Source organism: Mytilus edulis, chromosome 1, assembly GCF_963676685.1.
Source record: "Mytilus edulis chromosome 1, xbMytEdul2.2, whole genome shotgun sequence".
In the NCBI taxonomy this organism is placed as follows: Eukaryota; Metazoa; Mollusca; class Bivalvia; order Mytilida; family Mytilidae; genus Mytilus; species Mytilus edulis.
In genome coordinates, this window is record NC_092344.1 from 32,672,378 (window position 1) to 32,686,468 (window position 14,091).

At 32.0% G+C, this 14,091-nt stretch overlaps 2 protein-coding genes across 2 annotated transcripts; one reads left to right on the plus strand and one right to left on the minus strand.

The window, feature by feature from the left end:
- Positions 1-982: 982 nt before the first annotated feature.
- On the minus strand, positions 983-2,001 carry LOC139511652 (uncharacterized). The gene is made up of 2 exons (XM_071298659.1): positions 1,915-2,001; positions 983-1,363 (listed from the first exon to the last, which is right to left on the minus strand). Exons 1-2 carry the CDS (start codon positions 1,999-2,001, stop codon positions 983-985), a joined length of 468 nt encoding a protein of 155 aa, XP_071154760.1.
- Positions 2,002-2,278: 277 nt separating this feature from the next.
- LOC139530014 (uncharacterized) lies at positions 2,279-13,246 on the plus strand. Its single transcript, XM_071326041.1, has 9 exons — positions 2,279-2,423; positions 4,494-4,607; positions 4,988-5,095; positions 9,174-9,423; positions 10,886-11,020; positions 11,493-11,605; positions 11,950-12,075; positions 12,318-12,440; positions 13,070-13,246. Exons 1-9 carry the CDS (start codon positions 2,370-2,372, stop codon positions 13,229-13,231), a joined length of 1,185 nt encoding a protein of 394 aa, XP_071182142.1. The 5' UTR covers positions 2,279-2,369; the 3' UTR covers positions 13,232-13,246.
- The last annotated feature ends 845 nt before the right edge of the window (positions 13,247-14,091 follow it).

Here is a 14,091-nt window from a genome sequence, read left to right on the forward strand (position 1 = left end):
CTTGTCTTTATCTATCGTTTGTCTTTGTGGCTTGTCTTTGTCTATTGGTTTGTCTTTGTTGGTTTGTCTTTGTGGCTTGTCTTTATCTATCGTTTGTCTTTGTGGCTTGTCTTTGTCTATTGGTTTGTCTTTGTTGGTTTGTCTTTGTGGCTTGTCTTTATTTATCGTTTGTCTTTGTGGCTTGTCTTTATCTATCGTTTGTCTTTGTGACTTGTCTATTGGTTTGTCTTTGTTGGTTTGACTTTGTGGCTTGTCTTTATCTATCGTTTGTCTTTGTGGCTTGTCTTTATCTATCGTTTGTCTTTGTGGCTTGTCTTTATCTATCGTTTGTCTTTGTGACTTGTCTATTGGTTTGTCTTTGTTGGTTTGTCTTTGTGGCTTGTCTTTATCTATCGGTTGTCTTTGTGGCTTGTCTTTATCTATCGTTTGTCTTTGTGGCTTGTCTTTGTCTATTGGTTTGTCTTTGTTGGTTTGTCTTTGTGGCTTGTCTTTATCTATCGTTTGTCTTTGTGGCTTGTCTTTGTCTATTGGTTTGTCTTTGTTGGTTTGTCTTTGTGGCTTGTCTTTATCTATCGTTTGTCTTTGTGACTTGTCTATTGGTTTGTCTTTGTTGGCTTGTCTTTGTCTGTTTGTTTGTCTTTGTGGCTTGTCTTTGTTGATTTGTCTTTGTGGCCTGTTTTGTCTATCGTTTGTCTTTATGGCTTGTCTTTGTCTGTTTGTTTGTCCTTGTGGCTTGTCTTTGTCTGTTGGTTTGTCTTTGTGGCTTGTCTTTGTCTGTTGGTTTGTCTTTGTGGCTTGTCTTTGTCTATCGTTTATCATTGTGGCCTGTTTTGTCTATCGTTTGTCTTTATGGCTTATCTTTGTCTGTTTGTTTGTCTTTGTGGCTTGTCTTTGACTGTTGGTTTGTTTTTGTGGCTTGTCTTTGTTGGTTTGTCTTTGTGGCTTGTCCTTGTATATCGTTTGTCTTTGTGGCCTGTTTTGTCTATCGTTTGTCTTTGTGGCTTGTCTTTGTCTGTTTGTTTGTCTTTGTGGCTTGTCTTTGACTGTTGGTTTGTTTTTGTGGCTTGTCTTTGTTGGTTTGTCTTTGTGGCTTGTCCTTGTCTATCGTTTGTCTTTGTGGCCTGTTTTGTCTATCGTTTGTCTTTGTGGCCTGTCTTTGTCTGTTTGTTTGTCTTTGTGGCTTGTCTTTGTCTGTTGGTTTGTCTATGTGGCTTGTCTTTGTTGATTTGTCTTTGTGGTTTGTCTTTGTGGCTTGTCTTTGTCTGTTGGTTTGTCTTTGTCTATCGTTTGTCTTTATTGGTTTGTCTTCCTCTGTTGTTTGTCTTTTTCTGTCCTTTGCCGGTCTTTGTTGACTTGTCTTTGTCTGTTATTTGCCTTTCTCTGTAGTTCGAACGTCTATATATTTGGAGTAGTAGGGTGTTGGTGTTTGATTTTGTCTGTTGACTGACGTACTGCCCACAATATTTGGTTATTTTTATGCCCCACCTACGATAGTAGAGGGGCATTATGTTTTCTGGTCTGTGCGTCCGTTCGTCCGTTCGTTCGTTCGTCCGTCTGTTCGTTCGTTCGTCCGTCTGTCCCGCTTCAGGTTAAAGTTTTTGGTCAAGGTAGTTTTTGATGAAGTTGAAGTCCAATCAACTTCAAACTTAGTATACATGTTCCCTATGATATGATCTTTTAAATTTTAATGCCAAATTAGAGGGTTTACCCCAATTTCACGGTCCACTGAACATAGAAAATGATAGTGCGAGTGCGGCATTCGTGTACTGGGGACACATTCTTGTTATTGTCTTTTTTAAACAATTAGTTTTCAACCAAATAAAACGTCTAATTCCTTTGCCTTCCATGATTGATCTTCAAAGTAACTGATGTGTCATAAGGCAAGACATATAAAAAAAAAGAAGATGTGCATACATCTAGCATACATGCTCCATGGATTCTCCATGCGGTAAACGGGGAAAAGTCTGGTATACAGGTCACACTAATGACTATGATAATCATATTTCTATGACATAATTAAATTTATCAAACCTTTTAAATTTAAAACATTTGAATGAATCCTAAAGAAAATCTTTAAACAAACAAAAAGAAAGAAACAGTAAAAGTTAGCCATTGCTTCTATAATATCGTGATTTTGTTTCCCAGTTACTTTTTTTATGACATTCTTCCAATGATACATACCGCAATCATATATATCACTTATAATAACCAAAATGAAAGTGAAAGTGAAAGTGAAAGTTGTTCCATAAAAAGACCAGAAAATGCACATATATTTTTTATTTAATTCGATATGCTACCGCCAGGGATGTAAGAGTAATTGCAGAAGAACACTAGATGGACAAAGAAGACTGATCAAGAATATAGTTGTCATGAAGAGGAATAGCAAATTCCGACATGGCATTCTCAAACCATGTGAACGAAAAGTAAGTATTGAGGACTATGCTACATTCAACAATTAGCTAAATATTGTCCCCCTTTTTCTTTTCTTTTCTTCAGAGTTGAAGCTTTTCTTTAATATTTCATTCCAACATATTGCACATGTGTTAACTGTTGCTCTTTTTCCGAGGCTGTTAACATACTTGTAAATCTTCACAATAACTATAGTGCTAGTATTGGTAGCCTACCCATTTATCATGTTGATCGAATTTTATTTTTTAAAAATTGCTAGATTGGCTAGGACTATAGACATGATAGATGCAGCATAGGCGGATCCAGGGGGGACCCTAGGGCCTGGGCCCCCTTTTTGTGGGAAAATTTTTGTAGATTATATAGGGAATCACTGAAGCTTGACTGGAGCGCCCTTCCCCCCTTAGGTCAGTCAGCAGGCCCGCCCCTTATGAAAAGTTCTGGATCCGCCACTGTGCAGCAGTTACAAAACACATACAAAAACAGTAAAAATAATTAATAGAAAATGGATGTTCATGTCTATATACAAGATCATTTTAAAAGGAATTGATAAAGGCAAATAAAGCTTTTTATACGCCCGTCAAAATTTTAACGGGACGTATTATGGTATACAAATGTCTGGCGTAAACATGTCGCACTGTAACTTGAGAACGACTCATCCAAATTTCATGAAACTTAATACAGTTGTTCCTTATAATGGTCAAACAATCTGTATACTTTTTGGTGAAAATAAGATTAAAACTTTATGAGTTACGGGACTTTGTAAATAAAAAAAGGGTGTGTAATTTTTCACATGTTGCACTGTATCTCAAAAACAATTTATGATATTGCTTAAAACTTCACACACTTCTTAGTTATATTCATCTTAAGATCTGTATACTTTTTGGTGATGATTCAAAATTATATTTAAAAAATATTAAGTTTTTTGTTAAAAAAAGGTGGGTTTTCACATGTCACGCTGTATCTTTGAAACTATTTATGATTCTTGCACACAAGATGACGGGCGTATCATGGGCTCATGGTGCAGCTGTTTATTCTTTATGTTTGTTGTTTCAAGACATTCCAGTGCATGTAAAATATAAGTCAAAAGGAGAAACAATGAAGTGAATTAACTATATCATGCATATAAAACCTTGCTTAGAGGTACACTGTACTGTGGCTAGAACATTTTCTATCCTAGAAATTCTCACACTGCATGGAAAATGTAAGCTTACAAAGATCTACAAACATTCTTAAAAATAAAAAACAAAATTACTTTCTTAGCCAAAAAAACCCACATTGTAAGTGGTTCAACAAATACACATTTCTAGTACTGTGAAAGTACTTTTATTCGTGGGGTACCAATTTTCGTGGTTTTCGTGGATGACTTTATCCACGAATTTAAGTGTCCAACGAAATAAAATAACCATTGTCTAAATCAAGACCTGGAAAGATCCCAATCGGTAGGTTTGACTACTGATATGACATGTATGATCTAGTCTAAGAGAAGATATTGAATAGCACCAACTATGAGAATACTTTAATAGCAGGCACAGAACTACAACCGCATGCAGGATTATACCCATTTAATCTTTAATAACCTAAAATGTACAACTTTTGTTTTTGATCAATGAAAGTCAGATCTCCGGTATTGATATGCTAGTATGATAAAGTGTTCATTTTATATCCTCATAGTTCTCGTACATATAAGAAATAAAAAAATTATGCTGGTCTTTATTTTGATAAGAATTATTTGACAATTCATAGCATTTGTTTATGTTACTGTTTTCTTTAGGTGACATGTTAATGGCCTAATTAAACTTTTGATGGTCTTTAATCTGTTGATCACTTTATCATGGGTTAATTGGTGTTATCACTACAATTTACACGGGTCAATTTTTTTCTGTAGGTCAATTGCACTTTCCTTCAATCTAGACTATTTGTAACCCTCGTTTCTAAAGGCTTCAATTTTTCAATTTTATTTTTTTTAGGAAACTAAAATCCACGAATTAAAAAACCCACGAACATGTAAATATTGCTCAAACCACGAAAATTAATACCCACGAATTAAAGTACTTTCACAGTATACAGTTTTACTCTGTTTTCAGTCAATATTTAGAACTGTAAAAGATTTGATAACTCCAAAATGGTTATCCAGACTTTTCACCACTGAAGAACAGCATGAGCCTAAAGAACCACAGGAGGAAGACACAAGAACAAGGGTATTTATTAGTTATGTTAGACATTAAGAGATATGAAAGAGGTTGATTACAAAATTGATCTTTCAGCATTCTCAAATCGATAAAAACTTTTTTATAAATTATACATTACAAGTCAATGCTCGATCCATAGATGTATAAAGCTGTACACAGAAGGTTGATCTAAACAGATTCATTACAAAAGGTCTGTTTAGAAGGGATTGAAAGTTTTCTATCAATTTAGTTCAGTCAATCCAAAATTGTTCACACATTATGATCCTTTTAATAAAGAGATTTTCCAGTTTATAGTACAAATCAATTTTTAAGAATATTTATACATTTGTTATTTCCAAACTCTTTCTAATACTTGCATATCTGACTTTTCATTTTATTTCTTTTTTCAGTCCATATTTGGATCGTTGAAAGATTTGTTAACACCATCATGGTTGACCAGATACATCACTTTGAAACCAGGAAATATAAACACACAGGATTTTAGTAAAGACTGTAAGGTATAAAATACTAAAGCATCAAAATGTTCCACCTCTCAAAAATTAACACATTACATGGCCTTTTACTATGGTAGATGCTGAAGTTCCCCTTTGTATAATCATATATAAAATCTTTTCATATTCTTGTATATATAATGTTGTAACAACTATCCACAATAATCAATTATCTAATTGGGTCAATGAAGGAGGTTGTGGATTTGATCCCCTGTCAGATTTAACCAAAGACTTGAAAATCTACATTTGCCTTCTCTTTTAAGCAAACTTTAGCTTTTAGGAATGCAAACAAAGTAGATTTCTCAACTGAGTTTTGTTTACATGAAGTAGCAAACATCCAATAAGAAACAATAAACATTATACACAATCATTGCATAATGTTCTTCAGTGAACAGTTCTTCAAGTAAGCTAGTACACTAGGGCATTTTTGGGGCCTTTTATAACTTGCTGTTCGGTGTGAGCCAAGGCTCTGTATTGAGGACTGTACTTTGACCTGTAATGGTTTACTGTTACAAATTGTGACTTTGATGGAGAGTAGTCTCATTGGCACTCATATCGCATCTTCTTATATGTTTAATTATTCAAATGATTAGATATAAGAAGATGTGGTGTGAGTGCCAATGAGACAACTCTCCATCCAAATAACAATTTATAAAAGTAAACCATTAAAGGTCAATGTACGGCCTTCAACACGAAGCCTTGTCTCACACCGAACAACAAGCTATAAAGGGCCCCAAAATTACTAGTGTAAAACCATTCAAACGGGAAAACCAACAGTCTAATCATTATAAAAAACGAGAAACCAGAAACACGTATAAATTACATAAACAAAGGACAACTACTGTACATCAGAAGTCGATTTCACAAAAAAACTGATGACTAAGATTAATCGTAAGTATACTGTTTGGTTTATGACTTAAGACTAATCTTAGTCGTAAGTTTTTTTTGTGAAACCGACCCCAGATTCCTGACAGGTGCAAACATTTGCAGCGGAATTTAACATTTTAATGGTACCAAACCTTCTTTCTTTTTCTGAAACAATAGTATAACATCACAACATAGAAAAACACACGATAAAATCAATTACTTTTAAAATGTTTTACAAAGTTGCACTGATCAAATGGTTAAATTTTTAACTTATTGTTGGTGAAAGGTTGTTTGTATTGAGCAATAAATTGTGGCTCTGGGGCTGCTTATAATTTTATTATATTTACCATAACAAATATATAAGGGAGATAATCATAATGATAGACACAATTAATATTATCTCCCCTTATTATCATGTTTTAAATTTACTACAAAATTTTGTTTTTAAACTAATGAATTTCTGTTTTCCTTTATAGAACACATATTAATAGTTTTATAACAATTTAAACAATATTTATAACCAATTACTGTCATTAGGACAGAAGTTCTCATATTTTTTTTCATAGAATAATACCTCCAGTTATCTCCCTTACAGTAATTCTTAAGTTTCTCAGACGTAAACCAAAGATTTTCTCAAATTGGGAAGAGGGCTGTGAGGCTGATGAATGTTAATATTTATGAAAAAGGATTCAACCCCAAAATATCATTGGTCACTTCTATATTTTCACTTCCTTTCATCCATAACTATATTAATTTTCCCTCTTTTCCCCAATACAACTTGAAAAGTATCATCTTTTTACAGGTGTATCAAAATGACTATGGTCATAGGCATCCATATTACTCAATTCAAAATATTGCTTTTATATGTTCAATTGCTGAGGGATATTCAAGGAAAAAATTGAGGAGAAGGGTCAGTCTCAGACAACACCAATACTTCTTTTACAACCAACCAACCATATTTTTTTTTCTCATGTTAACAGAATTGTTTTTATACGACCGCAAAATTTGAAAAATTTTTCGTCGTATATTGCTATCACGTTGGCGTCGGCGTCGGCGTCGTCGTCGTCGTCGTCGTCGTCGTCGTCATCGTCGTCGTCCTGCGTCCGAATACTTTTAGTTTTCGCACTCTAACTTTAGTAAAAGTGAATGGAAATCTATGAAATTTTAACACAAGGTTTATGACCACAAAAGGAAGGTTGGTATTGATTTTGGGAGTTTTGGTCCCAACATTTTAGGAATTAGGGGCCAAAAAGGGCCCAAATAAGCATTTTCTTGGTTTTCGCACTATAACTTTAGTTTAAGTTAATAGAAATCTATGAAATTTTGACACAAGGTTTATGACCACAAAAGAACGGTTGGGATTGATTTTGGGAGTTTTGGTTTCAACAGTTTAGGAATTAGGGGCCAAAAAAGGGCCAAAATAAGCATTATTCTTGGTTTTCGCACAATAACTTTAGTTTAAGTAAATAGAAATCAATGAAATTTAAACACAATGTTAATGACTACAAAAGGAAGGTTGGTATTGATTTTGGGAGTTTAGGTCCCAACAGTTTAGGAATTAGGGGCCAAAAAAGGGCCCAAATAAGCATTATTCTTGGTTTTCGCACCATAACGTTAGTATAAGTAAATAGAAATCTATGAAATTTAAACACAAGGTTTATGACCATAAAAGGAAGGTTGGTATTGATTTTGGGAGTTTTGGTCCCAACAGAATAAGGGGCCCAAAGGGTCCAAAATTAAACTTTGTTTGATTTCATCAAAATTGAATAATTGGGGTTCTTTGATATGCCGAATCTAACTGTCATGACTGTGTATGTAGATTCTTAACCTTTGGTCCCGTTTTCAAATTGGTCTACATTAAGGTCCAAAGGGTCCAAAATTAAACTTAGTTTGATTTTGACAAAAAATGAATCAGTTAGGTTCTTTGATATGCTGAATCTAAAAATGTACTTAGATTCTTGATTATTGGCATAGTTTTCAAGTTGGTCCAAATCGAAGTCCAAAATTAAACTTTGTTTGATTTCATCAAAAATTGAATAAATGGGGTTCTTTGATATACCAAATCTAACTGTGTATGTAGATTCTTCATTTTTGGTCCTGTTTTCAAATTGGTCTACACTAAAGTCCAAAGGGTCCAAAATTCAACTTAGTCTGATTTTAACAAAAATTGAAATCTTGGGGTTCTTTGATATGCTGAATCCAAAAATGTACTTAGATTTTTTATTATGGGCCCAGTTTTCAAGTTGGTCCAAATCCGGATCCAAAATTATTATATTAAGTATTGTGCAATAGCAAGTCTTTTCAATTGCACAGTATTGCGCAATGGCAAGAAATATCTAATTGCACAATATTGTGAAATAGCAAATTTTTTTTTAATTAGAGTTATCTTTCTTTGTCCAGAATAGTAAGCAAGAAATATCTAATTGCAAAATATTGTGCAATAGCAAGATTTTTTTTAATTGGAGTTATCTTTCTTTGTCCAGAATCAACTTAAATCTTTGTTATATACAATATACAATGTATATTCACTTTTTACTACCAACTGATAAATTAAAATAATCTTTACCATTCAGTGATAACAAGCAGTTTTTTTACATCTTAATATTTTATGATGTATTTAAATGAGTAGTTATTGTTGCAAACTCCATTAGAAATTTTAATTCAGATTAGTTTTGAAATAAGGGAAAGGGGAATGTGATTAAAAAAATTGGGTTCAATTTTTCTCATTTGAAATTTCATAAATAAAAAAGAAAATTTCTTCAAACATTTTTTTGAGAGGATTAATATTCAACAGCATAGTGAATTGCTCTAAGAGAAAACAAAAATTTTAAGTTCATTAGAACACATTCATTCTGTGTCAGAAACCTATGCTGTGTCAACTATTTAATCACAATCCAAATTTAGAGCTGAATCCAGCTTGAATGTTGTGTCCATACTTGCCCCAACTGTTCAGGGTTCAACCTCTGCGGTCGTATAAAGCTACGCCCTGCGGAGCATCTGGTTATTGTTTTTGCTTTTGCCCTTATTACCTAGTAGTTTTCAGAGATAATAATTTTCAGTGAAATTAGACATGTAATAATTTTTTCTATACAACCATTTTACAATATATATATTTTGCCCTTATTTTATCCTCCAAAATTTGATGGAATAGACTTCTATAAATAATCAAAAGTATATAAACTCTATTGTGACAATAATGTTGTTTTTAATTTCATAGAAACAAACATTAAATAGAGACAAACAACATCAGAATGTTGAAAGATCACCAGTAAATACATGCAACCAGAAAAATAACTCCAGATGCAGTGATACCTGTTTTCCCCAGTCAACATCTATTCCTCACACAGGGCCGAGAGAAGATATTCATCATCATCAAGATCAAATTCCTGTTCAGAATACTGGTATATTCTCATCATCTCAGCTTCCATTACAAACAGTAAACATTGATGGCCATTACATAGATAATGGTAATAACATTATTATATTGGTTATGATGGATTGTGGATTAATGTCCAGTGGCAAATATTACAGGTGTATCAGGATGAGAAAATGTCAATGTAACATGATTATGCACCTTGCTTTGTTCTAGAATGACATAATATGTAGCCTTTTTTTTAATCTGATATCTCACAATAGTCCACAGGAAGGCATGTCACCATACTAGGACACATTATATTGACTCAGTCCTGCCATTACTTCTAAATGCTGGGTGCTGTCTTTGGCTTACTTCAGTGGGTATTTAATTTATAAGCTGATTTAAAAGCATAAAATCAAGGAACTATTAGTATTTGTGATATTCTTGTAACATTACTAGATTTAAAGTAGAAGGTCCCTACGTAATGAAAGGTATATTGAGATCACATTTCAAATATTTTATAAAAAAAATAAAGTAGACCAACATATATGATTAAACTTATAGTCAAGACTCTTTATAGGAAGAAATAGAGAAAAAAACCAGTTTCATAGTTAAAAATATGTCTGAAATCCTTAATGATCAAAAATTTTGCGTGATGTCGAAAAACATTAAATGTCATGATTATCTAAATGAAATTCTTTAGAACAGAAAATTTAACAGGTTTATAAAGGGAATCAATTGGTTTATATATAGAAGTACACCTGAACTTCAATTTTGTGATGTAGAAAAAGCTCATACAAGAAAGTTATTTGTATTGAAATTGACGACACCAGCCATTCTTTATCTTACATTGAGGTTTTCCCTTATTTGTTGTCAAATATGTATTGAAAACTATTATGTACGGCAAATGTCCATGCACATCAATCAAGTTGACTTTCAGTATCATATCTGTAGTAAATCTAAACCCTATCATTTTGTTTGATGATGAATATACACACAAAAATCTTACCTTAATTCAGTGGTTGTTGTTTGTTTTTGTGTTACATATTTGTTTTTCGTTAATTTTTTATACAAATAAGGCCGTTAGTTTTCTCGTTTGAAATGTTTTACATTATCATGTCGGGGCCTTTTATAGCTGACTATGCGGTATGGGCTTTGCTCATTGTTGAAGGCTGTACGGTGACCTATAGTTGTTAATGTCTGTGTCATTTTGGTCTCTTGTGGACAGTTGTCTCATTGGCAATCATACCACATCTTCTTTTTTATATTGTCAAATTTCTTACCTTTAATACTACTGAAAATTTAGAAATTTTTGCTATGTTTTTATTATTGTGAAAAATGTGGTAGTGTTATAATTGCACTAATTTAAACTTGCATCTTGAATTTTTTTAGATGTATTATACAGGATTTTTCGCAATATAGCAAAAATTAAAATTGCATTTTAGCATTTTAGCCTAAAATAACAAATTTGCAATAATAAATGCATGCAATAATTTTTGAATTTACAGTATATAAGACGATATAAAGAAAGCCCAGTCAGGCCTATTGCTTATGAGGATTTATTTTTATTTTAGATGACAACTTTTCTAACATTAGTGATTATTCTGGGTGTTCAAGTGGATATTCCTCAATGAAACCACATCAGCCAACCAGCATTGAAGAGAAAAAATTACTTACAGAACTGAATAACAATGGTTGGCATAACTCAGGTAGCAAAAATACTTCACAAATACTACCATGTACATGATATGCATGTGCTAATTTTATCTAATGATATTTTTTTAGAAAGTATATACCGGTACATGTTTATGGTCAGTGGTAGGGTGTGTTTATCAAATATGGACTGACCATTTTAAGTTTGTCCTTTGCTCTGGTTGCTTTAGATCAACTTCATTGCAGGATTAACTTCTTAGACCTTCCATAAAATTTGTGATTGCAGATCTAGTATGTGCACATTTAACAATTAATCTGGATGAGGTTGAGGCCTTTGTATAGTTGTTATGATATTCACATATACTATTGCCAATTTCTTAGTGACCAATATCTTCATTTCAGTTTTTTGTTTCAGAGCTATCTGACACATCATGAAAGATACTATATATCAAAACATGTATTTAAAACATATATTTTACTTTTAAATGTATCCATTTTTTGTTAGAGTAAAACTTTGTTTACTTCTAGATTCTCCAAAAATTATGAATTGGTCAGCACAGTACAATACTAAAATGCCAAAGAAGTCATCATTGACAGAAAAGTCCAGCTCAGGACTGAACTTATTTCCAAGTAGAGCAGATGTAAGTCCATTTTATTTTTGTTGAACCTGCAATATTTTGTTTAGGAAGTGATCATGGAGATTAATATGACATTTAGTTTCAGTATGTGGTTAAAGTTTTTTTTTAACATCAATAACTTATTTAAGTCATTATGGAATTTTATGAAACAGAAGCTTTTTATGATCAATAGAGAAAAATCCAGAGCGTAATTTAAGTTTTTTTCTTTATTCTTCCATATTTTTCTGATAAATGGACTTACAACTTTTTTGGCAGATAACATTTAAATACAGAATGAGATAAATTTTTATTAGACATAAATGAATATTTTGTATTCTATTATTTGAAGTAATGAGCATTATTTTCAGGAGAGTGCAACAATACTGTCTAATAGATTAATTGAAAGAAATTTTCATCCTGGTACAACATTTGGAAGAGGTTCACCACAGAAAAGAAAATGGAATGAAAATTGTAGTCCCAGTTCTCCACATAAGGTAGAGTAGATTTCTCTTGCTATTGTAGTTAGTTTTTGTTTTTAAGTAACAAAAAACTTGTAATTAAGAAAACGCTTTCGTGATTTATCATTCTCTATATTAAGCAACAAAAAAACGGCATTGATGTGCTAGCCAAATATATCATTATTAAAAATAGAAGGAAAAGTTATAGATAAACAAGAAATTAAAGTGAAATGTGGGTTTGCATCAATTACAATTAAAATATTTTCCATTCTTCATAGATTCCAACAAGACAGAAAATGCAAGCCAGACATGTAACCAGCTCAATAAACAGTAATTTACTCATTAGCTTGGGAGCCAAAAATATGGAGGGAACATTGGAAAAACTGAAAACAGAAATCGAAGTAAGTGTATTTTTGTTTAATTAATTCTATAGCAATTTAACCCTTTCTGAATCAAATGTATAAAAAAAATCATCAACGTGTTGTAGCCGATGATCTCTGAACATGATTGGATGAGTTTTCAGGTCATAACCGTTATAAGCTCACTGAATAAATCAAAATGATCAATTAGATGTTAATGAAATTGACAACCTTGTGGAATGTGGAAGGCACTCAATGGGATATTTGTTTATTTATTCATTAGAGAAACAGATTCTTACATAGTTACTAGTGGATTATTAGATTTATCCAATCTCAATAATTTTATCAATTTTATTAAATTTCTCCCAAGACTGGGAATTTTTCGATAATTTAACTATTTTGATTGGATAAATCTTATAATCCACTGGTACCAATGTAAGAAAGTTTCAGAATCTATATTTACATTGTACCATACATTATTTCAAAGAGCCTTCAATGAAATAAATGTAACAGGATGAAAATTCATTTAAAAAGGACAAAACAAAACCCCAGTTTAGTATATAATTGAAAGATGATTTGGTGTACATCACAATTAGACAGCAACCCATGAATACAAAAAGAACAACAAACATTTATTCCTGACTTATAAAATCATTTATTTTACTTTTAAGGAGTTCCACCTAACATCTACAGACAATGATATATCATTATATGATATGTCTAAAAAAGATAAATGTCACAGTGTAGGGAAAGAGAGTCATTACAGTAATATTGACAAGTTATCATTTGTGTCATCAAGTACTGATAAAGAATTAGAAGAACAAGGTAACTAATATATTCATTATGATTAAAAATAAAAGGAGATTATTATACTTTAGTAAATACATGTACTACTGTTAAGTCTTATGAATTATAAACTATAAGCAATTCAAACTAGATACTGTGGATTCATTTATATTTGTTGGAAACCAATTTTCATGGGTACAGGGGAACCACAAATTTAAATGTTCATGGAATTACAAATTTTCCAATGGAATGTATGCAGACTTTGCCAAAACTATGAAATTAAATATCCACAAACATGCAAATTTTCCTCACATTATGAAAATAAATGAATCCACGGTAGATTTAAAATATTGTAGCTTGACAACATTACCAATTGCTACTGTTTCTTCTCCACCATGCTAAAACTTTAAGATCCGCCTTTTAGATCACATGACCCTAAAAGTATGTTTTTAGTTATTACAGTTAATATTTTATCATATGCATGACCTCAAAGACTAATTTTGACAATTTTTTGTGTTTTGCAAAAACTATAAATATAGATAGAGATAAATTGTAAACAGCATTATTTCTCTCAAAATAATATCTAATTTTAACTTAACTAAAATTGTCAATTGCCTTTGAAAGATGTGTTTCTCTCAATTTTGTCCAGAAAGATAATTTTTCTTTTGTGCAGTCTTTCACAAACTAAAATAGATGATTACCAGATAAAAACCCAAAAGATCGCAGTGAGCTTTTCTCTTTACTCATCGTCTTGTCAGCAGCAATCACAGGTGAGAGACAGGGTTCCATGGATATTTTAACTTTTGCATTAAGTCCTGACATGTTATGTTTTATTCTGTTTGTTATATTTTGTTATGTTTTGGTTGGGTTTTTTTAATGTTTTTTTTTTGTGTTTTGTTACGTATTG